This window comes from Bombus affinis, chromosome 7 (assembly GCF_024516045.1).
Source record: "Bombus affinis isolate iyBomAffi1 chromosome 7, iyBomAffi1.2, whole genome shotgun sequence".
NCBI lineage: Eukaryota > Metazoa > Arthropoda > Insecta > Hymenoptera > Apidae > Bombus > Bombus affinis.
Genome location: NC_066350.1, coordinates 13,721,479 through 13,749,061, shown reverse-complemented (window position 1 = coordinate 13,749,061; position 27,583 = coordinate 13,721,479). Strand labels below are relative to the sequence as shown.

Below are 27,583 nucleotides of genomic sequence, written 5' to 3'. Positions count from 1 at the left end.
AGTAGACGCATTTATGTGTCCCTCTTGGGAAAATCGTAGCTCTTCGACCGCGTTGGCTTTCCTTTTTCCGTTTGCATTCGACGTCGTCTGACGCGACACAAAATTATTTCGTTAATTATAAGAGATGCTCCCATTCGCAATTTTTAAAATATTCAAAAAAAAATGGTAAAGATATACTGGGACTAGACAGGATTAAATAATCGACCAGAGGTGGTTGTACGTGTGAAAATAAATGGAAAATGCAGAATAACGTTTTTCTCTAGACGCTTTGTTTCCGTGGAAAATAAATTCGAAAGTTTATCATACGCGTGTACTAGGTCGATTCTTAATTAAACATGGTCCTTTCTTTTTTCCTTTTCATTTTCAAGAAAATGAAATCCCGAAGGGAAAAATTTTACTCTACATTTTCGACTCATCTTTACACGTGGAACAACCTCCCGTCGGTTATTTAGCACTGTCCAGTCCGGAATTAACCATGTTCAGATATATTTGATAAATTTTGAAACTGGATTTTCTCGAAAATGAAACCTTAAACGAAAAAATTATATTCCATATTTTATCCTTATTTTTCCATGAAAAATCACCTCGTGCTCGCTTGTATTATTCGTTGTACGTTATTCGACCACGCCCTGTATGTACTTACTTGTATTGAACATCAAAATCAAATAGGAAGAAAAGAGATGTTAATATAAAATTGTATCGAATCTTAAAATCGCCCTTCTGTAAAAATATAAAACATGAAAGATATAACTTACTATAGTCTAATATTATAGTCTAATAAGTATTTCAAACGAAATAATCATTGTCAAAGATTTTTGCAATTTTTCTATAATAGTTTTGCATTTATTTGCTACGAGTTCTCATATGTGTCCTAACACATACGAATTGGGCTATACACAAGAGAAGTGCATTACGTAAAAGACCAGACGATACACTGAGCATTGGGAATGGAAAATAGGTCGTCACGCATCTGTGACAGAATCCAATAGACACAAGTTTTTGGGTGAAGGTCGGTATGAGCTTGCTGAAACTGTAGTCCTTGCGTTTGTATCGCAATATCGCATGTATAAACCGAGCGAATTAATAGAATTAGCGGTAATCGGCTGTTATAAATCTCTCCTTTCATAATTTGTATCGCGTCATCGTCATTAAGAGCCTTTCAGCGTTTTAGCACACAACTCCGAAGAAAACGACATTATTTACGACCGTCTGCGTTTTCACCTTGTTCCGTCACCTTTCCTCACACTCCACTCGAACCTAAAAGCTCCTGCAAACTCTGTCGACACGCCGGTGCTTTTCATTGTCGAGCCGAAACTTTCCTGGTAAATTTTCCTTCGAGTTCAAATTCACCGGGGACAGGTGAACTCGCGAGAACGATAAGAGTTTGAAATATGAAAGGTTCCCTTGGAAGGTTCCACTGCAACTCGAAGGAACTATCGATTGGTCGAAATTGAATACAACCACGCAAAATGCGTTAAAGCGACTATCTGACCGTGAAAAAGTCATGGCACATTGGGCAGTCTAATATCGCCTAACCGTTCAACTATTTCAATTATTATTGATACTATTATTTCAGTAATTATCGTTCGAAAAATTCCTAATGCTTTTGTTGTTTTCTATCGGATAATGAATGGCCGAATAAAATTCGGCTCTTAATACTACAGAGAATTAAGGAGGATAAGAAAAGAACGAAATTAGTTAATAAAAAAAAAACAAGATTTTTTCGATGAGAAAACATTGAAACTCGTATAATAAAATTTAATTATAAAACTTCGAATTGTAAGTGGAATGTCCAAATCCGTAAAGATTTAGAAAGTTAAACAAAATATATAGATTGAAATATATTGTAATAGAAAATGATCAAAATTAATGATTTTTTCTGGTCAGTCATTTACAAACATTATTGCAATCATACCAATCCATGTCGTTTTACTTACATTAAAGATCCAAATAACATACACTTGGATATCGACCATTTGTTGCTGCATCTACTCGAAAATGTCATCAAATTTTTGTGCTCTTATTGCAAAACTTAAATGTACGAACGATGCACGGGAAAAGAAGGGAATACTAATTTCAGTTTTAACGAATTTTAAAATTCACATTTTCTCGTATGCTGCTGTATGTGCAAATTTCCCCAGTTCTACAGTAGATGATTACGAGAAATCAAGGTGTACAACGAAATTCTTTTTTTAATTTCTTTTTTAATTGTTTAATCAGCAATATATTACTTAAGATTGCAAGTAAAAGGTAGAATTAACGCGGAATAAAGTAAACAATGAATATGAAACGATATTTTATTTTGACATATGAGAAAATACGAACTTGTAACGTTATATATTTAAAAAGTAAATTTCCCTTCTCTGGGAAATGCTAAAGCTCGACGTTACCCCTTTGACCTGTCGACCAGTTATACATCTTCCTCTACGATCTCCTACGTTCTAATTAAAAATCCGAGAAATATAGAAACTCGAAGAAACCAAGAATCGAGTAACCAATAAAAATGATGAAAATTACAACATTCCCAGTCAGACGGTCGTTCTCAAACAACGTGTATCGTTCGCCAAGTCGCGCTACAAATCAAACTCCGACTTAACAATTATCGCGACGATTTGGCAGCGACGATCGCGCATCTGGTAAGACTTTGAAATATGAAAGATTCTCCGGAACTGGAAGAAGCTATCGATTGGTGAAAATTCAACGCGAGGCGTTCGCCAAGTCACGCTGCGACCCGAATTCCGGCTTAATAACTATCGCGACGATTTGGTAACGGTGCTCGTGCGAGCGGAATTACGGATTGCAAAGTGTTAGTCGACGGCTGAACGAAGGAAACGTGACTCGTCTTTGTTACACGGAGATGCGGCTGAGCTTTCCTTTCGGGACGTGCTTCGTCGTTTCTGACGGTTTCGTTCCCGCTGGGAAATAGGTCGGCGCTGAAACGACGGACGAAGCACATCGACGAAGAACGCTTATTGAAAGACCCAGTCGTTTTTAACGACGCTCTTGCTCGGACGATATACACCAGCCGTTAGCCGTCTCGTAATAATGCGCGCCGGTTGACAGCTGTCCTGATATCGCGTCGTTAGACGTTGAAAGGGACCCGTGAAGAGAACATCGCCAGATTGAAAGGTTGTCAATGCACGCGGAACGAGAGAACGTCGAGAGACTCGGGCAAAATCGGCGAATCTTATCAAGATTTTGCCAGAAAATCGTCCTTGGCTACGTACGTATAGTATGTATTTTTATAATTTTCCTGATAATTCACCTCATCATATTGTACGATACGCGGCAAAAATTGTAAAAACGCGTGGATTAATTCGGGTTCGGCAAACAGATTGTAGGAGCCTTTTACACTTTGACAAACACCAGTCGTTTTGACTGATATTGGTATAGGTAGACACGATACAAAGTTATTTTTATTTTCAATATCAAAATAAAATTGTAAAACCGGTCATTTTTAATGGTGTGGTGCTTCTAGTGATGTTATATTATTACATGATTATTTATTCTTATACTTTCATAGCCAGACAGTTTATCGGAGTTCAGCGTCATTGAAAATACGGTAGAGACTATTTAAATGATTTGTATCTTCATGCTCGGTGACCATATTTTCTGTTTCGAAGGCAAAGATTCAGGATCTTTGGCAAAATAATGAGAGTATCAAAGTGCATTATATGGCAGTGCGCATGTGGGACGCGCTATAAAGGATTCATGATATAATCGAGGCAAGGGAGATACAAATTAGAAACATAAATCTAGACACCTTAGTAATTAACTGTTTAGCGACGAGGCACGGCAAATGACACCCTGACGTGTGATTAATACTAAACTTACTAGATTCGGTCAAATGACCGGTTTCAAAATTTCATTTAAAATTGCACATCCATCGTTATTTCTTCTGTAATTTACATTAGCAACTGTAATAACCGTATTAACAAAAATAGAGAAATTGATTAATTCGACAACATGAAGTTAGATGAACAAAAGAAATAAGGATGAATGTGCAACTTTAAATTGAATTTTGAAAATACGAGCAACATTGTATTTGATAATTGCTACATACCGGTCGTTGTATATTTCGAAAAAAATGCTCCATCGATAAAATGTTCACAAACTTTGATGCGAATAAAAATAACGAAAGTTAATATGTAAACGTTAAAAGCGCTTTGGCTTGCAAAAAGAGAAACACAAACACGGTATTCGTACAAACAAATATGATATTGTAAATGTATATAGCATCGTATTTAATAATCTTATCTATAAATCATGTTATATCCGATGAAAAATTCTACCTCGATAAATGAGGCATTAATCTTACGGTGAAGATGAAGTAAACTTTGGTATCAAAGTTTGCTCGTGCTACAAATTTCACTAGGAAAATAAAAGCTATTACGCTCTTAATTCGATAGCTTGAGACTGTAAGCATCTCCAGCGGATACAATAAATAAAAGTGGCCTGTTCCGTCGGAACTAGTGCGGCTTAATCTACCTCTGATAATAACCGGCAATAAGATAGTCGAGAGGAAATGTGCTCTCCCACTGATCGCCTGCTGATTCAATGGCTTTCTATGACCTGCCAAGAGAGTTATCCTGGACGTAATAGTTTTTAGACGATTTGTCGATCGTTGATAGATCTAAATGTTATTTATTATGCCGCTGTTGGTCTACTTTTGCAAATGTTCGTAAAATTCTGAATTGAATATCTGGAATGCTATTCGTGAAAACTTTAACAGATAAGATTACAAAAAAGAAGATCGAAATTTTGTTATCCTCGTTTGAGATCATGTATGAATATGTATATCATAATGTACGTAGTTTATACGTGAGTATATGTAGTTTGCTGTTTTGGAAATTTTCGCTAAATTATTAATGAGTAATTCCATATTAAATAGGATATACAGACTATTAATCGCTAAAATTGAAACACATAATATTATTAGGGTGAATATAAACTGAATATACGGTACACAGGACCAGTAAACCTTATTAACAACCTTACCGAGGATTAAACTCGGTATGAGATACATAGATATGCTTACCATACCATACATAGATAACCTTTGTAAGGTAGGTATCAGTAGAAACGTATCGCTGATAATGAAGTTTCGATAGCAGCAAAGTTATCGAACTGTAGGAACCGGCATAGTTATAAAATATTCGTAGGCCTCGATAATAGCGCAAGAATTGTTCAAGTTCCTAAGATAAATCCCGTAGGAAATTGAAGAAGTCCAAGCATTCTTGTACTTCGCGATGTCTCCGAGACTCTTGAGGTCTCTGAAATATTCAGAAACGCTTGAATTAAAAATTGCACGAATTGGAATTTCTGAGATACCTGTTTACTCCTAAAACTTTAAATTCTTGGAACTTTAGAAGTTGCAGGGATCCCTGAAACCTTCAAAATCTCTGGAACAAAAAAAGGAACAGGAGAATTACGTGGATTAATAAGATCCATGAAGTACTTGTCGCTTCTAAAACCTTCGATTCCTGAAGTTTTTGCACCTTCGAGATCCTTGAAATTTTTAGAGACAAAGAGAAAAGAAATTCGAAATTACACAAATTAATTTTTCAATGATTTTTCCTCTTTTTTATACGAGTATCAGTTATTTCTAAAATCTGTAGCTGTTAGGCCTGCGGATCTAGGTAACCAAAAAATTGAAGGTCGTGTAGCATGAAAATAACGAAGGAAATTCAGGCTGTGTCGATTCAGCAGGTTTCTGATATTGACTATTATAACTCCATTGACCTTGATATCGAGTTCCATGACCCGTGACTGTCTCATATCGACTTTCGAGGCACTGCTCTTCCTGATATCGCGTCCCACGACCCGAAGGACTCCTATATCGACTTCTGCAATTCTAACTAATATCGAGTTTCACGACCCCTAAGCGCCTAGAATCGACCTCTGTGACTTTGCTGTTCCCGATATCGAGTCCCTCGACTCCGTGCGTTTTTAATATCGATGCTTAAGACTCGAACCGCGGACAATTTTCATATCTTTCTGTAAAAAAAATAGCGAACGAAATTTTTATCTCGTATAGATTTACCGCAAAAGTACTCCTAATGCGATATAAAAAACGATAATGACAAACGATAAACGACGTGATAATACCGTAGCTTTTCGAAATTAATAGACTAAGAAGATACGCTTACCGAGGGAATAAGTAGACGCGGTTTCAGATTCGCCCGCGGCTGCAGGGTTAATACGCCCCCGCAAGTTCAATCTTCATAATATTAAATTGTACTAACCTGAAGCTTAGGGATATCAGTCCTTATTATGGTCTTCTTGTTAACGCAAAAATCTCGCGATCTTATAAAATTCTACATAACTTTGATCGTTGATATCGGGGCGCTTTGGACAATTGGTAGCGCAACAGCTTTCCGTAGTGAAATAAATAATGTATTAGAATTTATAAATTAATAACAGACTAGTGATTGAAAATAATATCGTTGGCCTGAGCATCGGTCTTATTTCTCGTGGAACTAAGTGAATTAAATTACGGAAGAATGATTAATATCGATCACTTTCCCGTAGTATTCCTTGAGGTCTGACTAAAAATGCTAATTCTACTGTCGCTTATTATCTCTGAGAAATGAATTTCATTCATAGTATTCATAGCGTTCTATTAAATATCATAATAGCGTAAAACAACGAGATTATCGTAAACTACCTTCGCAACTGCATTATCCTAATTAAGCTGTCGAAAAACAAGCACGTGTCTGAATATCTTTTGCCAGGCGTGTCGGTGTCGATGCGACAGAATCCTCTGCATATTACACGAATCAAGTGTGCACGACACGTGCGAAATTCTCGAGCTTTGAAGATTCGGTGGCCAGCGATACGCTCTGCTTCACATTCTTTTTCCATTCCACAAGCTTTAATCCCCAGATGGTAATTCCACACCTTCGAAACGACTTGACACGAGTAAGATTCCTGACATTCGAGCCACGTTCCGCGACATCACGTGACTGTAATACTCTGCATGAACACCATAAGCACGCCCTCTCAGGATCGGTCTACGATTAAAATCATTTTTCGCTAAGAACGTCGGTTCTCGTCGCGGAAAGTCCGCTAACGACTTAAAATGAAATTTCCGGCTGGAATTTAACCACGATGAGAGCACTTTGCCGTGTATCCTATCAAAATATCGTATTACACGACGCCTTGTTATTTTCGCGATATAATGCTTCGGATATTTAGATATCGTACATGTGGTAGAATAATAGGATTTATAAATTAATAACAGAGAAATTAGTAAAAGCTATATTGATCATACACTTTTGCAATTATAAATTAAATTACATATAGATTTATTAATAATGGTCAGCTTGCTGTGGAATTCTGCGAGGTCCGACTATGAATGGCAATTCTACCGTTGCTTGTGTTACACCTTCTGCCTTTTACGGGGAAACGATACTTTAGACTTTGCTGTTAACCGGTTTAACATTATCTAAATATTCTTTTATTTGCTTTAGGAATTAAATAGTTAAATAAACGAAGGCGATAAAATAAAAATAAAGAAATGTTCGTGGGTTCTCGAAAGGTCGAGCGCGATCGTTACGTATCCATCGCATCGATGACTCACGTTTCATCCGCGGTTTTCGATATACGTTTGCGTCACTTTGAAATCAATTCACCCTTGGAACTAAAAAATTGTGGTTTTTCAAACGCAGCTGCTTTGTCTTTGTATCGGCGGGTGCACACGCTCTGATACAGATGAGAAAACAAATGTGAGGGGTCACGTCGAGCGTTACGTATCCTCGTGGTTACCACAGGTAATTCCCATGAACTTCTCCATCGAATTTTAAAGTTCTATTATCGTACAAGTGTATTCATACGTTGACCATATTACGCTTCTCTTTAATAAAAAATTTATAGCAAAAAGTTCTTCTCACAAAAATAAGTATCGACGTAAATAAATATTTATATATGGCATATCTAATGTCATTTGTACCATACGTACAAACTATATATATATATATATACATAAAATAAAGAAAGATGTTCAAGTCTCCACGGTAAAGTAGAAAATTCAGCGAATACACGACAGATAGAAATCGAGAACGATAAAACATCCAAACCCGCTAGCCAATATATATCCTTCACTGATAGTACCATTAAAAAAGACTGAAAAAGAAAGAACCTAGTGACGCAAGCTCAAAAGTAAATGTATTCTCGTAATAGCGTTAATCCAGTGCCATAATCATCAACCATACGCCATCCTTAAAAGCTACTGCCAAAATTATTTCAACATCCTACCGAACAAATTGCAGGAATTTAGCAAAGCTCATCTTAAAGAAAAGAAAAGACAAAATTCCATTTGAAACGGAAACACAACTGCTCCTAGATCTAAATATTATAAACATCACTCTGTATACAATTTCTTCGTCACTCCGCCGGATTTCAAAGGAAGTTTATAGGTAACTTATAGAAGTGTATAGTAAGCTTTTATAGTAAGCGAATCCGAAGCTTCCCCGTCCAGAAGGTGCCAGTGAATTTCTCGCAGACGCTGTTTCATTTCTGTAACTTGTCTCGCCATAGATATTGATTTATCGGATACAATCCGGCACACCGGATGGTGTTCCTCCAGGTTTCCATCTAGCGCTGCGGGCTTCCGGCAGCGGGAACGCGATACACCGAACCGGATCGCCAAATCAAATTCATGGCGAGCGCATAACTCCAGAGAGAAACTGCCCGCGTAGGATAAAGGGGGATGAAATGCAGTGACGGATTAACCCTGGATTTGCCTGCAGCGATCGAGATCCCGAAGCCGCGAGTTGCCCTTTCATTCGATGCGATCGCCGCACTTGAACGTCTTCCTGTGATCTCTCGCTGAATTCGAGTCCAGCTTTCTTCGTCGATCGTGGAAAATACGACGAGCGTTCGTCCCATCCTCTTTGAATTCTGTGTTCGAAAGATAATATATTAATATAAGACTCTGTGTCGTCGAAGAAATCTGATAGCAACGATTCTTTGTCGTTCTTAGGAAATTTCTAACGTAAGGATATTTTTTAAATATGTTTCCCAACCAGAGAAAAACTCGGCTTTTAGAAAAATTTGTTATTTTCAGAGGTATGGCTGTTGATTATCATCGAGGACAGTCGGTTCTCACAGTTTATCTCGATAGTAGAAAATAATGGGCGCCCAGGGAGTTTTTTAAGTGTATTTCCGGGCAAAGAAATTCACTCTTTACAAACTTCAGTATTTTAATATTGTTGAATCTCGTAATTCATCGTGGCCGTGGAAGCAAACAAATAACACGGGAATTTCCTAATTATATTTCTCAGAAGGGGGAAATTTAATATTTAAAAAGCTTAGTATTCTAAGAAACGTAGATTTTGATTGCTATCAAACATAGTTTATTTTCACGATTCACCTCGATAGTAGGAAACAATATACGTTAAATATCGTACGTTCTTAAGATTTCTCGCGTTTCCATAGCTTCAATCCCGACAATACATTTAAACGAGCGAAGGAAATACATTTTTCACCTCGTTAATCCTTAGCGCCCAGTATACTAGGTTCGTTTGCCTGATTTATGAAGCGTGCAATTTATACAATTTCTCGTATCGATCAGCAGTCAGAGCAGATAATAAATAGAATAAATAATAAACCGAGATCGTGTTGTCGTGTTAGGACGATCTCCGATTACCGTGAAAAATACTTGTTCGTACGTGGAAATTGTACTCGGATCCGCAGTCCTAATGACGGAGTCATATATTCGCGTGATCAACGGTTGTAAAAATTCGCCACGGGACGTGTACACAATTGTAAAAGAATGACGTAGACCTATCGACCTGCTGGTGGTGCAGCAAAAATAAACCGAGTTTTCTGGGCCACTGGCGCACCAATTCCTAGATCCAGCGCCCGGAAATCGTGACGCCATGTTCAACTTTGGAAAAATATATATCTTCCTTTGAACAAAGCTTGCAGCTTACGTAGATTGACAGATTTTGAAGGAATTGTAAACGAGAACTAATCCACGTGGCGCCGGCTGTCTGCCGTACCATTCGATATCAATGAGACAACCTTCCGGTCTCATTTCTACGCTAGTTTGTTCGCCTTCGTAGTTGGCGCAAATATTGAATCGAAGATTAGCTTGCGGACGTTACGTCGCTGGATTGCTTCGCAAATGAGAAATTTCATAACAGTGTTACATAAATTTATTTAAATGTACTTTATCTAATAGAAATGTTCGCTGTACGTTTTGATCCGGTGAAAAGTTGAACAGAAATTTTGAACGTTCATCGTCACTCTGCCGGTGGAACGATTATAATTGCGATGTCGTTCCTCTTTCGCTTTGGCATGATTATTCGCGTTAAACGCGATATTTTATTCGGGGAATAAGAATAATAGATGAACGGTAAATATTAATACGGAAATTGAATAGACGGATTCAATTTATATAAACTCGATGAAATAAAATTCAATCGGTATGTAGATTCTATCGCAACTTTATAATACGATTTACAATCTACCACGATGGATGTTTAATAAATTCTATAATATACCGTGAAATTGTATTACTCGCGGTAAATGAAACTTTCGAACGAATGGAGTTGTTTTGAAAAACATTCACGAAAAATTTAGAAATATTTGAATCGAAGCATGGACCGAGAAACAACATATTTCATTTTTCCGATCGAAAGTTTTTGACAAATGCGTCGACGAAAAAATTTGTACGATTTCATTTCGTAGGTAGATGGTTCTGTCTGTTGGTGACCTGGCTCTTAACGACCAATAGGTCACAGCCATCAGAGATTACGACTGCAAGGTGAAAAAACAAAGAAGAATGGCACTCAATCTCCGAATAGCAATTTCTGTCAACGACAAAAGTCGTTTATTCGGCGTTGTGATTGGTGGCGTTTAACGGTCAAACTTATTAAAGCTCGAAACAAAAATATCGATCCCTTGCGGACGCGTTGTGGTTAATGAAGAATGCGCAACGATGATGCATTGTCTGTTCCGAGTGAAGGACTTCGTTGACCCAAATACGAACGCAATACGTAATAAGGGGACTTGTCGAACCAAGCTCGATGCCTGGTGCTACACGATGCCCCGATGCATCGCGATTCTTCCAATTCGATTCTCGAATCGGAAATTGTTGATCGTCAGGTTTTTTCGTTTTTAGTGCAACCGTGTCGGACAGAGTTGGATATCGTTTGTATTCGTCCACTGAGTCACAGCCTGGTTCGTCTTGTACGACGAAACTACCGCAGAACTTCGTTTATACGAATTTTTCAAGATGAAAATAATTTATATTTGTAATTGAAATTCATATAACGAATTCTCATGAATATAAAAAGATAAAGTAAAAGGAGAAATGTATAATCTACTACGTATATGATAGTCGATCGAGTCAAATAATTCACCTAAACATTAAGAATCGTTTGTATTAAATTTCTTCGGTCAAAGTTTAGCTTAGGTTTGATAAATTAACTTTTTGTTCGGAATCAAAGCCCTTACGTCGAATTACCTTTGTGGTATCAAGAATTTCGTTGATCCCGGCACCGTACACCAGCGAAAGCTAATTTGATCCTCGGAACCACAAACGACATCGATTTCCTTAAGACTAACTCGTAATATCACGTGTCTCGGGGTAACGTCGGGTTCATCGAGTCAGAGATCGCCAAGATCTTCGTTGACCCGAATACTAGAGCGATAATAAGAAGACTTGTCCGGTGGAGCTTTAGCTCCAACATCAGTGGAACGTCCTGCCTTTAATCCTTTCGGTTGCTCCGTATCTCCACGATCCGAGCTCATCCATTTTTCTTCGTTCTAAGCTGGATCCCTGCCATTCGTTTCATTGTACCTGCTGTCGCTTCACATTTCATGCTTACCGCGCTTTCCTTTCCTTTTTTCTTTTCTTTTTTAAATTTCATTTATTTAACCGGAAGACAGCTAGCTATTCTCTGGGCGTCAAAGAAGAATTTCTATCCGGCTCTTAATGCAGATCCTCGACCGTAATACGGAATAAGTAGCTTTTAATTATCGAGGAGACGGATTTGCTCGTTCCATCGGATAAAACCAACCTTTAGAAGAAAAGCTGTTATAAAATCAGCATACGTTTCCTACTACCCGGCTTCCTTGGAAATTAAATAAACGGAGGAAGGTCGCATATAGCTGCTCTGATTGACGCTGGTTACTCACGCGATTGTTTCGCAGATAGAATCTCCACGTTTCTATACCTAAGTAATTTGTATTACGTATGCGGCGTATATTTTACCATCATTTTTATTAAATGTCGCGAGATATTCCAAATGTCAAAAATAACGACCACGTTGCCACACAAACACAGCTGTCCCAATTCCATCCCCATTCCAACGCTTATCTTCTTCATTAGGTATCCTAAAGAGTATACCGAATATGAAAAGCATTGATCGAAATCCAACACCGAACCAATCGTACCACCCCCTTCCACGATTACAAATCACAATTAAATTATCCAACGCAAACCCAAACTGTCAAGTCTCCAGCTCCAACCTCGTGCTATCTTCTTCGTTAAATTGCCACGTGACATCTGAAATCTGAAAAATGACGTTCGCATAATAAATCTAATTATTCGCTGATCCTGCTATCTATTTCTATTCCCACGAGACTGCTAAATCCAGCGTACGAACGAGACGACGTATCCAGCGTGACTCGACGTGATCAATACGATCTTAACCGTAGCGCGCGGCTATCGACGAAAATACGGTAAGAACGATCTAATTAACCAAGAGGTGAACGAACCCTGTCACCGGCTCTTCTCGCTTTTTACCGTGGAAACTCGTCGCGTGGCGTGGAAATAGCTACCCATCGACGCGACACAGTCCTCGTCGATGATAACGATAATTGCTCTCTATAACGTGGCCTCCAACGAGACACACATAACGCGCTTACTAGCATTGCTAGTGACAGCTGCTCTCTAACGCGGAATTAATGCTGTTCCAGAGATTGGTCGCTGAGCTGAACAAAGAACAGGAGGCTTTCATTGCCAACAAGCATACCGAAAAGGGTGAGGCCGTCGCACCGTGGGTCGGTGCACCCAACGAGGACATACTCCGCGAGGAATGCTTATCTCTGTCGACGGTGAGTAATTCCTCTGTGTCTCCTATTTCCGTTGCTAGTATACTCTCGTTCCAGCGAAGAGGGAATAGATCGAGTCCACATACACACACGCAGACCACGCGTCGCGATCGTTCTTGGGAAAACGAAACGAAAGTGCCGAGAGTGCTTCGCAACTGGATTCCCATAGCAAACAATGACCTCTTGCCACGCGTTTCGGATACATGTCTTGGCGTGTTAAAGCGGACGCGACGTATATTTCGCTATGTAGATTTTTCGATGAAAATTAATGTACTCTATTAAATATTAAGCATCGGAACATTCGTTGATGTTTGGTACAAATCGAATGCTTTTCTCGGGTTTTATTTTTTACCTGCGGTAAAATTTCGTTTACACGAACTTGTCGGGGAACAAATAGTTTATACGGAATTCGTATAACAGTGGTTTTCATCAACTATGATTTTCCGGTTATATAATAGGAAATCGAACAAATGGATTTCCATCGAGTATTGTTTGATTTAACTGAAACTTTGTCCGAATCAATTCTATTCGTGTGAACGCTGATTTTGATCGTATCTTGTTATAAAATAAAGTAAAATTCGTCAGAGTGTTTCGATAAATAGCGATACTTAGAGTAGGTGTCTTATTACTTTTTAGTCAGTTTAATTCCTTCGCTATAATTGTCTCTTTTAAAATTAAAGTATAGCACGTATAAGAATTACATGCAAACTCTGTACTTGATTCGTTTAATTTCTCTAATACTTTGCAATTGTCCCGGAGAGGCTCGAATGTCACGTATAGTTGCTCGTATTAATCAAAGGGTTAATGAACTCGTGCAACGGGATATAGACAAAGATTTTCGATTCCCAGTTAGATTGGCTTCCATTGCGTTTCGAGATCGAAACAGACCAGTTGATAGCGACGTACACAGATGGGCATAGATATGCACATGTTTAATTTGATTCATGATTTAATAATACGTATGAATGATAACGCAGTGACCATGTATCATAGAGGCTTCGAAATTACTGTGCCAATTTATCATGACATAACTGATCGAGTCCGATACAATTCTCTCATGGGAGAAATAAGACGAATTAAATAAAATTCCAATTAAACATTTACAATGCTGTTAAAATACATTAATGACAATGTCGATTGGCAAATGTAAAAAAAAAAACATATTTCACGAGTAACTGATCATTTTGATTGATTTATTGTGACAGTATGTAAATTAATAATCGGTTCGTGACTAAAAGGGGTACATGACATACATGTATTATATTATATTATATTATATTATATTATATACAATTATACATTCAATTATACATTCATATTATACATTCTTACAATTAACAAGTTATAAATTTAAATCGATTATTGAGAATGTAATCCATAGTATATTAAAATTAATAAATTTAAAATATACCGTTACTTTCGATAATTAATCGACTTTGTTCGCGTTTTGAAAATCAACGAAAGATGAAATTATTACAGCATCATTAAATCATACGATACGGGAAATTATCAAATATTTGAATGCATTTGAACCGCAACATATGTACAATTCTTAACAAAAAGACATAATCTATCCACAGTCACGCTGTAGACAAAATTAGACACTGTTAATTACAGTGAGGAGATCGTGTCGCGATTAGTATAACGATCTCTAAAGTTGAAATTACTTCCCCTCGGGTAACAGAGTATCTGCTCTATTAAATCGAATCGATTCTTCTTTAAGTGGACTTCTTGGAACGACGATTTCGTTAATCCTGCACAGATCTTGGCTGATCCGTTAAACGTATGATAAATCTTTTTATAAACGGCGGGTTTAATTAAAGATTCATTAACCAAGGCTAATTAATTTAATTTAACGTTATTAAATCAAAATAAACCAGTTGAATCGAATCAAACTAAACAAATTAAATTGGGTTCGTTAACTTAATTTATAAATTATCTAATTTCAGATTATCCACTGGCGATTTGATTCGCGTACCATTAAAAAGTGGTGAACGACAAAGCGTAAAGGAATTTTGGTAATTTGGAAATGTTGATTTCAGGATCAACGTAACTTCTTGAAATCCCCACCAAAGGAAGTCGATTTCCCTTGGGACTTTGAGGCTGTGCAACCAATGGCACAGGCCACTCTCGCGCTAGATCCTAACTTGGAGAACATGAGGTTCCAGCTTGTGCCGAAAGTGTGAGTAATTTTACCAAATTGTTACTCAACTAATCATACTTTAGAAATTGCATTTATGCCATGATAACATTTTGGAAAATGATATTGAAACTATGTCCGTAAGTTTGAGATCCTAATTTAGATGTACACAAGTAAATTAATATTACGATATTCGAGAATAGTGTCGAAGGAAATGGAAATTTTGGAGAAGTCGAAGTAATTAAAATATCAAAAAGAGAAATTTTTTGTCGATAATATATATTCGGTACTACAGAAAAATCGGTGTTATTTTTCTCCAATTCCATTAACGATATAGCAGAAATAGTTATTTTCACTAACAAATATCATTGTTCGGGAATATTTTATTTCGAAAGAAAACGAGTGTATTTGTCTATTTCGTTTAAAATAATAGCAAGTTCCACTTTCGTAATAGTGTTTAAAATATCAGAAGAGTACACATGTGCATCGTACACATACGCGCACAGTAATAATTTTCAGCCAAATGCTAAAACGTACTGTTGGAAACGTCAGGCACATAATTGAATAAAGCCCGTGCTTTTGAACTTCCATTTACGATGATTGCACATACTTAACTCTAATGAATTAAATAATTTGATATAGCGAAATAACAAGTAACAATTCTGTGTACAACAATATTCAAAAGAGTCGCGTACAAGAGGCTAAAACGAGACACCCTGATAATTAGCAAAAACTATTCGTCGAAAAAAAACTTGATACAAAGCTACTTATTTCTTCGGCAATATTAAACAGACTTTTTATATTCAAACTCGGGGCACAGAAATTCCTCCGTCATTTCAAATTCAAGCCTCTATTAACTCGAATCCTCCACATCTAATTCCACTCTAACTCCATTCCATCTCAACCAACTAGAACCAAAATCATTCTGAAACCTTTACAAAGAGAAAATCTCTGCAAAATCCCTCTGGAATTCCCCCTGCGAATCTTCTCTCTGACTTTCCTCTAGAGATCGCCAAACTTACGGACAGGCTACGTTGCATCACAAACCACAGGTACCTTTAGTATTCAGATGGTTGTCATAGTTGATACGTAAATTTATTCTCCGCTTCGGTCGATGGCGTCTAACGATGGGAATTGATTTATATATCTCTCTTAAAAATACATTAAAAATACATGAATACGTGGGTTAGCTTTCTCTCGCAATCGCGTTGATAGAACGTACAAATTTTGATTATTGGTCGGAAATGTCGTATCTACCGAAATTGAACTATCGCGAGTATTGCAAGATGCGTGGTACAAAGCTTCAAACGAATTTTGTTCTACATTTTTTATTTAGTTTAGTAGAATGTCTCGTCCAACGTTCACTTCACAAAGTATTGAGAATTAATCAAGTTAAGGTGCATTTGTTAAACTTTCAAATTCGATTTCCTCGTAAACAAGGCTTCAAAAGAAAAAATGTTATTGCAGATTTTCGACTTACTTCCTCCGTACAATAATCTGTCGTGATTGTCCATTCGTATACGATCGCACTTGCCAAAGCTTTCGAAAGCTTGCTTGATTTTCTCGCAAACGAAGATTCAAACGAAGAGATTTCGTTTTAAAATTTAGATTCGTCCTTTGTAGACTTTCTACGGAGTAAGTTTCCATCTACGAGTTTATTTACGCGTTTACCTTACACGTACCATGCTACGCAGTGTACGATATCGCGTGACTGAGAAAGCGAACCAAACGTACGAAGATCGAGCGATCGACGTCAAATCTTCATCGTTGCGTATATCAACTGTGAACTATATCGTGTGAACTGCAGCCATAAAATACCTCTGCCGCTATCAGCTACGACATATCTCTTGCAACTTGTCGAATTTGCGGAAGTGGCTCGGGAAGCGAGTTCGTAATTGCGAGTTATTTCAAGACGCACCTATCAATCTCCGGAAGATCAATACGCATTCGAACTCCCACGTTTCTACGTACGAGGAAACGCGGATAACCCACGATCAGTGTTATTTACTCACGGACTAAATTAAATCAGTCGGCGGTGGCTGGCGTTAATTGGCAATTTCCAAAGCGACATCCGATTACGATTGACCGGAAGTCGTGCGGCTTCTCTGCTAGCAAGACTCGGGACGAATTCACGCCCCTAAATTAATACTCAACATCTGTATCGTGCAGAATATCAGAAGAGAATTTCTGGCGGAACTACTTCTACCGAGTATCGGTTCTCCGTCAAAGCCACGAGCTGAATACAATGGCCAACCAGACGGAGAACAACCTGAATCAGACTTCCGCCGGAACCGTCGATCAACCTGAAGGTAATTCGAACCTCTGTCCAACCATTTCTCACGCTTATCCAATATTATTATCGTTTATAACATTATTATCGTTCGTTTAACCACTTAACGCACATTTAGTTTACATGGTTATTTTAGTCATTGGCCTTTACGGGTTCACGAGCTGCGATATTTCATATAATAAGATATCTATATGTCCTCTAAAAACATAGCGCGGATCCATTTGCATCGCAAGGCCGCGATTACAGTGGATGTGTGCTCTAACGAACTGTCGTTTCGACGACAACTATTTTTAAAGTATGCATACATACGGACGCCCTCGTTGATCGATGCTAAGACTCTTAACGAGAACGAGATAATTGTTAAAAATTGGTAAGAGACCGTTTTCAGATTCTTCAATTATTCTTCGATTATTCTTCAATAATTATACATTTCCTTTCTCGATCGTTGTCTCAACTAATCTCCACAGTATCTATTATTCCTCGGCTTCGTGCATTCTGTATACGATTCCACAAATAAAATTGGAAGTTTTTTGCTAACGTTATCGAATTTTCTAATTAAATCATCTGGAATTATCTCTTAGTGAGATTTGGATGGAGATATTTTAGGTATCCATATATAATCATCAATTCGTTAGCTTTATTCAATTCTTGCAAACATCTCCGCAAATTATTTCTGTAGATTCTAAATCGTTATATTGCACGAACACATAATTGAGTTAATTAATCGTTCGTCTGATAACTCACGTTATTCTACGTTAATAATTATATTTTTTATGAGGCCGGCAAGTGCCTTAATATTGATGAACGAGGTTGCAGATTCTTATAAAAGCAATTGTTTCGTTTGTCGGAACTGATCGCATGACAGGCATCCACCGTAACCATAGGTTGTTTTTATTACAAAAGATTTCATCATTCTCGCTAATAAATGGAAGAAAAATTTATGCGTTAAGGGGTTAATGTATTTTTATCATACGATATCATCGTCGTTATTCCCTCAAGTCTATCGTTCGACCCTTTCGATCAGAAATGTTTCGTTTGTGCATCGCTCGACGCGTTCCCTGAGCATTTGGAACATCTGCGTTGTTTTTCGAAAGAACAATCATCAGTTTCATGAAATGGTCACTGCCAGTAGTTAGTAGCATTTCGTCCGTATTTTTCTCTTCCATAAGATCAAGCAATTTTATTGAGACAATTCCGAGGATGGAGCAAAGGTAAGTTAAATTTCGCTTCATCGACTCTCATCGATGCATAGACGTTTGGTGAAATGATCGTTTACATTCTCATGCAGTTCTTTGAAGCAACGCAGATATTTTAAATGGTCAGATCGAACGAAACACTACGCTCGATGGCTATCAATTCAAAACCGGATATTCCGCTTCGTATTTGGTTAACCTTAAGATAATAAATCACGAAAGCAGAATAGAATGATGGTTAGACGTTGCATAATTCAGAGGAACGGGGTCGAGGTTCGATCGGCCGCGAGTTAAATGAAATACATATTTCATATAGCCGGAGATAGATTTCGCGTAACTGGGATTAGCTAATCAAATTTTTACCATCGATATCGATACGAAACAGAGTCGGCAAATTGGTCGTGGCTTTTATATACCGGTCGGATTAAACGGTGAACGATTTCAGAGGATATACACCGGCGTTGCTTTTTCGATTTAACGGCTTCGCGCGATCGCATAAAAGTCACGCGTCGAAAGTACCACGAATAAAAAAAAAGGAAACGAATCGGATGAAAAATAACAAAAGTACGGAGAGAAAAGCACGAAGCATCGCGATTCGATATCCAGCCATCGACGTCGCATTGCGTAAAGGGTCGATCGTCGAGCTACGTTTGAAAGCGTGCACACGCGAACCCTTTTCGTTCGTTCCCTCGGTGTGTGCACGTTCGTTGCCTCTTATATTAGTTTGCATCGCAATTTCGAGCCGCTTGACTTCACGTCCTCCTCGTCGCTCCAAGACTAGTACGGTAATTTCCGATCGGAGCGAAAGGATTTTTCGCTCGTTCGACGTCGACGTGAACCACCGCGCCTGGCGAACGACATCCTTCGCGATCAACCTATCGACCACGATCGAGACCAGAGGAAACGTTTATGGGTGTCGTGCGCACACCGTTCACGTTCGATCGACGGCTCGACGTTCTCCGAAAGACCATGCATGGCACATTTCCGAGCCTGATGCGTCGTGTAGATTTATCTGTTCGTCGACGAGCCACAAACAACGTGCTGATGAATCGTGTAAGAGATGAATAGTCGCATCGATGCTGTGAATATCCTAGCGTGGAAAATTTGTATGACGTACTGGTGATTGTTTTATCGTGTTATAGGTTCGTCGTTATTTACGATATTGTGGAACTTTTTATCCTATACGTGGATTATATACGATGAATATATATAAAAGAAGTATTATATATTAAGTATCATAAAAGTGTTACGTACAGAAAGTATTTTTACATCGCTGCATTTGTCAGTGTATTTATATACGTTGATTACACCTAATTGTAATAAATTTTGTGTCATTCAGTGGTAGTTTCATATGATTACAAAAATATGATACTGTGCGAATGAAATCGTAGAGCTTGATTTAAAAACGCTTCGTTAGGAAGTTAGGGGTGTACAAATACTTTTCGTCGACACTGTAGATCTTATGCGAAAGAAGGTTCAGACGGTCAACGTTATTACCGATATTTAAAGTTCTCAACGTTATTGTACGTAATAGACCCTTTACACGATCAATGTATATATTGTCAATATATATATATTGTTGAGAATTCTAAAATATATTGACGCTATATTTATAATTTTGGCGCTCAAAAAGAATACGAACCAAGTTATTACGTTATGAATTAGAATATGCGCCGAAAATCAAGTTAAATACAAACAGCTCAATAAAAGTATATAAGTTTCTGAGATTCGTCGCGTATAGTGGCATGTTCCGGGCCGACCATGACTGCGGGTCTATTATCGACAGCGTTGTTCTTTGCCCACAAATTCTTGAACTTATAAATTTTTATATCCCGACCAGATCGTTTAGATTCACGAGATCCTTTTTCCCCATACCGTTATCGATGCTTACTCGCGAATTCGGACCCAGTGAATCGTATACAACAATACAGCGAGCTCTTACTGCCCCTGTTTTTATTTCTTCGACGTTAGCATCGATAGCTTGAGAAACTAGCTTCGCAGAATTTTGTAAGGGCTGTTACACGCCCGTTGTAGTCCGTACTTCACTTCGTTCCTAACATTGTACATTAAAGACGATTTACATCGTTTATCTCTGAATAAATGAACAAATAAATTATTTAATACCACCGACGATACATATAAATTAACCGAAATGCGTAAAGTCGGTAATAACGCGACGAAAAATTCCACAATAGTTATTGAAATCGAAAAATCTATATCATCGGCGCATCGCCCACTTCGAATTACGAGCGTGGCATTAATTCGAGTTAATTCAGCATGAAACGACGATGATGTTCCACGAAAATAATACGCTCTATCCACTGGAAAAATCGAGCTCGTCAGCACGTTGATAAAAAAAGGCTTTCGGGAAAGCGCAAACCGTTGGCCGGAGTCGAAATTGCGGAATCAGGAGGTGAAATCCGTACAAACAATGGAATTCCATCCGGAGTGGAGGTGAACGAACCGGATAAAACGAAATACGAGAGGAGCCCCTGGGAGAGGAAGGTGAATAGTTTGGTGAAATACTGTCTGATCCTGAGAATGATCGCCCGTGAATGAGAATTCGAAGCCATCTTCAGGGGCTGTTCACCCCTTCTGCTTTCTGTCGACCATTTCCATCTGCCCGGTTTCCTCTTCTCTTTCGCGAAATGAGAATTCGATCCCGGCCAACGGCTTCGCCGCGGTTCCAACGACGACTTCCGTTTGTTCCAAGTCAAATCACTGCGAGGAGGATGTTAATGCCCTGGCGTCTGGTTAAGTCGCGCTTGAAATTCGATGATCTTGCAGTCGAGAGTTCGTTCGAGATTGAGTTTGATATTTGTGCACATTCCCTGTTTATAAAGCTTCGTTTCTTGCTCGGTTTTCTTTCCCTTTGTCAACCCTGCTACGCTCTTTGGGTCATTCTCGATGCGATCGGGTTTCTTTCATCGTTAAAAAATTAATTTCGAAGAAATTATCAACGAATCCTTGTTAATACGCCTGACACTTTATCTCGATTTTATTTCAATTTTTCTTAACGTATTAAAGAGGAATATTTTCACGAAAATAGTCAATTTACGTTATCGAATTTTATTAATATCATTAGGATCGATGTAATTATGTTTATATCGTTTTAATATCGTTATTTTCGTTTCGTTGAATTTCAAAAAATTACTTGCTACATTTCTGTCGCTGTTTCTTCCACACAGATTCGCCTAACGAACTATCCTCCTTGTTCAAAGCATTGAAATATTATTATACTAAAATATCAAGCATCGTGTTGTTCAAAGACGGTAACAGGGTTAAAGCAGAAGCAAGCTGTCTTAATATTTTATTTCTTTTAGTTATTGAGAAACTAGAATTACGTTAGACTAAAGAGCGCAGCAAGCTTTTGTACAGTTAAATCGATAAATGACACGCGCACCGCACGAACGAGCAGCAATTAGCTAGTTCGATCGATAGGTAATTAGAAAATTAGTAAACAGCATATTAACGAACGTAGTAGAGCTGTTAGAGGCTTTTAGCTGTTAGGCGGTACCCGTCCCTTCTAGTTTAGCCGTGAGTGTTGTCTTGCGAACAGTTCAAGTGACCACTGGCCAGGAAAGCAGCGGAACAGCGATGACCGGAAGTAACAGCGCTTTGGCCGATTCGCCAGGCCACGAATTCGTGTCCGATAGCATGAGGGTCTCGGACACGGACCTCGAAGAGGTCCGGGAAGGCATGAAAAAACTGGGAATGCAGCCACCTAAAGGTTAGTTGATCGTTGGTCGTCGTTAACTGTACCTTCTGTCAATAATTATACAGAACATGAAATACGATTTTGCTAACTCGTGGCATGGTCATTAATTACTTCTATTTACTCGTATTATATTTAATACTGGAACTACCAAAGGTTTTTTTTGTAATTGCTACGTATATGTTATTTTTCATTTTGTTTTTTGTTTAATTACGCGAGATGTAAAGGTAACTTTAACGAGATAGTGGAAAATCTCGATTAATATGGAAATACATTGACTCACGAAAATGTTTAATCTCTTGTCACAGAAAACTTTTACGTACGTGTTATGTAAAATATTTTGAAATTTCATTAACAACGTAATTAAACACGGGTATCGTGATTATGTTGGTCAAATTTGAAAGCAATCTGGAAATATATATAGAAATTCGTTTACTTTGTACATCCATAAATTTTTATCGCACGTATCGTATAAAATGATTGATTTATTATATATATCATGGGTGAAAATTTGTTTCCCTTGTATCGCGTATCTTCTTGCGTACATCTTTTCATCTTAATCTTCTCGATTTTATATTTTAACCTTTGGTAGTTCCAGTGTTTCGAGATTAAAAATGGTAATACTAATTGGAGAACATGGAAAATAGAAAGGAATTATAGAGCCATTTGCCACGAGGTCACGGTGCTTTGCCGATTCGCGCGACGTCCTCGATCGAACCTTCCTTGACAAGAATTCGCGCGATGCACGTTGTTTCGAAATTGTTCTGTACACACACCTTGGGCGATTAGCCACCGGAACGTAATATTCGACGAGACGTCCCGCGCCAGTTATTTCATTACGACCACCAACGAAATTTTTGAACAAGAGCTACATGTATCCGTATATATGTTCGAAGAGGAACGAATTCTCCTTTTTGTTTCGCTCGTCCGCGATTTCGACGAATGCATCTATTGATCGGCGTACGAGCGAAAGTAAACGAAATTTCCACATCGCGGTTATGCTATGGAAACGAACATCGAACGTTTTGCCATCGAATTCGTCACGCGAGATACGAATGTATAAAAAGAAAGAGACAAAAATAAGCTCGTAAGATAAATGAGAGAAAAAAAAGGAAAGAAAAAGAAAGAAAAGTTCCTCTTGGATCAAGCGATCTATGCCCAAGACACAAGGTGTCCAAGAAACACATTCTTCGTGAGTATACTCGTATAGATGAACTTGAAAATTCGAATAATAATCGATCTGTCGATGTTCCACCTTTCTCTTCACCAGCGTTCTAGCTAACCACGTTGCGTCACGTCTGTAGTTCTATATGTGCTCGTTTCTGTCTTTGTTCTCTATCTCTCTCTTTTTTTTTTAATCTATTTTTTATCCCTTCTTCGTGCGTTTAACACTTTCCTTATCAGTGTGCTTTATCATTCTTACTCGTAGGAATTGCTCGTATAGAATATACAGCTCTCCCTGTCCATGTTTTATTAAATTCATTCATCAGATTTACGTATGTTCCTGGAAAAAGTTTACGTTCTGTTTCTCGTTCTCTATGTGTTACGAACCCTGCTCGCCTCTCACTTAGAGTTTTATAATGCCCGATGTGACTAAACGACCGCTTTTCCATTCTATTCTGTCAACAGCCTAAGAAGAGGAATATCCCCCCGATAAAAAAGCATTATCCAAAGCACACCCCTCAGAAATAAATACGACAAGCTTCTTTCCCCGTCTCGAAGACCGACGTGAGCTTTTTCGGTTCTTGTCCACCATCTCCTCTAACCCTCCGTCGCATTTTTCGTATCGAATTCTTCTTCTCCTTCGTCTAACTTTTCGTTGCTATCGAGTTTAAACTGCTCCCAGACTACCACCCCCCTCCCCTAAACTTGACACTACGAACGGGGACGTTCTCACGCGACGAACGATCCTCGTCGTTTTATTTCCCTCGGTTTGCTTTCTCGTTCTCCCTTCGCTGCCTCTCGTTCTTTTCTTTTCGTTGTCGTTTCTTCCGTTATCGTTTCCCGAGAACCCTTACGCGTCGACGCGATCTCGTGCCACGCGTAGCGGACGATCAACGATTTAGGGGTGGTTACGTCACGCGGTTTTCGTTCTGATCGATCGTAATTCTATATATATATATACATATAGATATATATATAATTACAACGCCGTGATTTACTGTGACTGTCGTCAACGTGGCTTATCGTCGTCGTGTTCGTCGTTGATCATTTCGTCGCTGTACTCCGTCGATATTTATTAAATTGACGATATCTGTTGGTCGTCCAGTTTGATTCGAACAAAGTGACCGACGACCAACCCCCTCAACGCTGTTCTTTTCCGAGGATAGTTAATTTTGATAGACGCTCGACTCGAGACTTCGCTCGAGATAGAAGAAAAGACGAACACGAAAAGAAGAGATACAGAGATGTTAGAGGGAGGGATTGGGGAGAATAGACGACTATGATAAGAAAACCGCGAGAAGAAGGCAGCGTTTCAGGAGACACGTCGGATTTGAAACGCGACAAGAAACGACGCGTTAAATATCGATGATAGCGATGTAGTGACACGCGATTAATGATACGCATGCTGAGGGGAGAGCAAGAGAGAGAGAGAGAGAGAGAGAGAGAGAGAGAGTAAGAGCGTGAATGAAAGGGAGAGAAAGAGATAGCGAGATCGTGTGTAATAGGTGCGTGAGGGAGAGAAAGAATGAGAGGACGATTCTTTCGAGGAAAGAACGTGGCAGAAAGAGGGTGAGAAAGAAAAAAAACGAAAGAACCTTTGGTAAAAAATGAATAGAAGAACACACACAAAAAAAAAAGAGGAAAAGGGTACGTAATATACGCAAAGTGAAAAATCGTAATAAAATCACAAGCAAAGATAAAAAAAAAACTTGATTAAATGTCTGTATGTCTGTCCGTTTGTCTGTCGTCTGTCTGTCTTCGTTCTTAATCAATAAATATTGTCTCTTGTCGATTCTCTCCGTGTTGTAAAACATTAAGGAAAACATTAAACACATAACGTAGGAGGAAAGAGAAAGGAAAGAAGGAGGTAAGGAAGGGAGATGAGAAAGATTGGCGAGAAAGTAGCGCGAATAGAGGAGAAGGACGACGCGAAAACTGTGACTCTCGAAATAATGCTAATGGCTCTTTCGCGAAATTAACGCGCTATCAAGCAGTTACTCGAACGAAAGAAATAAATAGCCAAATAAAAGAAACAAATATCTGCTGATCGTAGTTGGTATCTTCTTCTTATAAAGGAAAAATATTTAAACGAAAAGAAAAGACAGTGATGGCAACAGAAAGAATTTACTAAACGTTACCGTAAAAAAATTAAGACGAAATAAGGAAAAAGAGGAAAAATATACAAATTCGTTGAATGACAATACGCGTTTTAAAAAGAAAACCTAAAAAAAAAAAAAAGAAAAATAAATAAATGAAACGGGGATCGAGGTGTAAACTTTCGTCTCGTCTCTCGTGGGTGTAGTCCTCGTAGTGATTTTCCTTCCGATTCAATTAAACCAATTTAACAGAGACTTATCGCGCGAAAGATAAAAAGACAACCGGCCGGGGGCAATCCGTTTACGCGCCCGTCCACGTTCCGACGAATGTCAAAAACCATGCGTATCGAAACGGAAAAAGAAAAACAGGAAAACATCAGCTAACGACGTTTCATTTAAATCTAGAAAATAGAGCGTGAGAGAGAGAGAGAGAGAGAGGAGGGGAGATAAAGGACAGACGTATAACGCAACGAAAGAAGGGAATCGTTACGACGTTAACGATTAGGGAGACGAGGTAACGTGAAACGCGGAAACGAGAGCGGAAATAAATTAATTTATACGCGAGGTTGTTTACATGTGGACGGACGCTTAAGCGGCGTAAACGAGCACGCGAGAAAATCCGCACGTGCACCGGTGCACCTGATTTCGAAATAAATAGAATTTTAAAAAAAGTAAAAATGAAAAAGGAAAGAGATACAAGATGAAGGAAAGAATAAAAAAAAACAGCACGTGGTAGAAACAAATCGACGAAAAGGAGAAAGTAAAAATAATAGAAACGACCGTGGCACGAACGCGAAGCCTCGATGTAGTTGCCGCGGTGTGCTATCGAACGTCGAACTAGATTTGACATGGAGAGCGCATGTAAAGACGAATCGATATACACACACACGCAGACTGTTAGAGCTAGTTATAGAGACAGAACGTGTATGCGAGAAAGAAAGAACAAGTATGGAGTTTCCGACGAAAAATTCGGTTAACTGAATTTTCTCTGTTCGACGTGTGAAAACAATACGTTCGATCAATCTGGAACGAATTTACGTTGGAAATAATTCGTACACGGTGCAGTTCGTAAGGTGGAACTTTTGGACATGGATAGAAGTCTTCGTACAGAGGGATGACGATTCGCGATGATCGACCAAGTTTCGACGAACAGATTATATGGGAAATTTCAGGACGCGTTTCGCGTAATTCCCGATAGAATCCACGACCAGTGGGCGCATTTGGTTTAATCGCGTCAAAGGGGAAACGTAGTTTCTTTGCGGTTGGATCGATCGAGTCAGACGCGTTTCTCTCGCGTTCCGCGGTTGCTTCCGGTTCCGACTGCGTCCCTTTTCGCCTTCTTCCAACTAAAACACTCGCGAACGTACGTCGCTTATCGTGATTTCGACCGACAGAAGACAAGATTATTCGCGTTAGAATCTTGGATACAACGTGTACGAGACATTAGGATGGTCGCGGCCATGTTAAAGCTTGCAGGGGAATATTAGCAGCCGCGTACGCCGCGAACGAAGAAAGGAAAAGCGTAGCGAGACACGCCGGAAACCCGTCTATCCGGTTCCGTTTCGCGTTCACCCCCCTTTTCTCGGTTCTCTATTCTTGTGTGTGGTTTCAGTTTTTCCCCTCTTCGCCCTTCGCCACCCCTTTTCTCCCGCTCAACCTTCTACGCCCCCGTCCTAACTAACACTAACACAAGGACACGATTAAATTCCGACACACCGATACACTGAGGCACAAGGACTGGCGTGTCGCGAGATCGATGCGGAGAAACGGGCGGCCGGAGCAAACGCTCTTGAAACAACTCGATTGTACGCGTGGAAAATCGTTTGCCATCTGTAACACACGAAGAACACACACACACATACACACGTACTACTGTATTCGTATAAATCGTTCGTCTAATACACATGCACACTGAAATAC

At 38.8% G+C, this 27,583-nt stretch overlaps 1 protein-coding gene across 4 annotated transcripts in view; it reads left to right on the top strand.

The window, feature by feature from the left end:
* LOC126918207 (synapse-associated protein 1-like) overlaps positions 1 to 27,583 on the top strand; it is a 93,509-nt gene that overhangs the window by 62,508 nt on the left and 3,418 nt on the right. For 2 of the 4 annotated variants that reach the window (XM_050725889.1, XM_050725890.1), the window contains 4 exons: positions 12,931 to 13,068; positions 15,108 to 15,247; positions 17,375 to 17,514; positions 22,248 to 22,418. In XM_050725889.1, coding sequence (XP_050581846.1) covers positions 12,931 to 13,068; positions 15,108 to 15,247; positions 17,375 to 17,514; positions 22,248 to 22,418 — 589 coding nt within the window. Of the gene's footprint in view, positions 1 to 12,930; positions 13,069 to 15,107; positions 15,248 to 17,374; positions 17,515 to 22,247; positions 22,419 to 24,032; positions 26,439 to 27,583 lie in introns of those variants that run through there. The other 2 variants (XM_050725893.1, XM_050725892.1) reach the window with 2 other exon arrangements.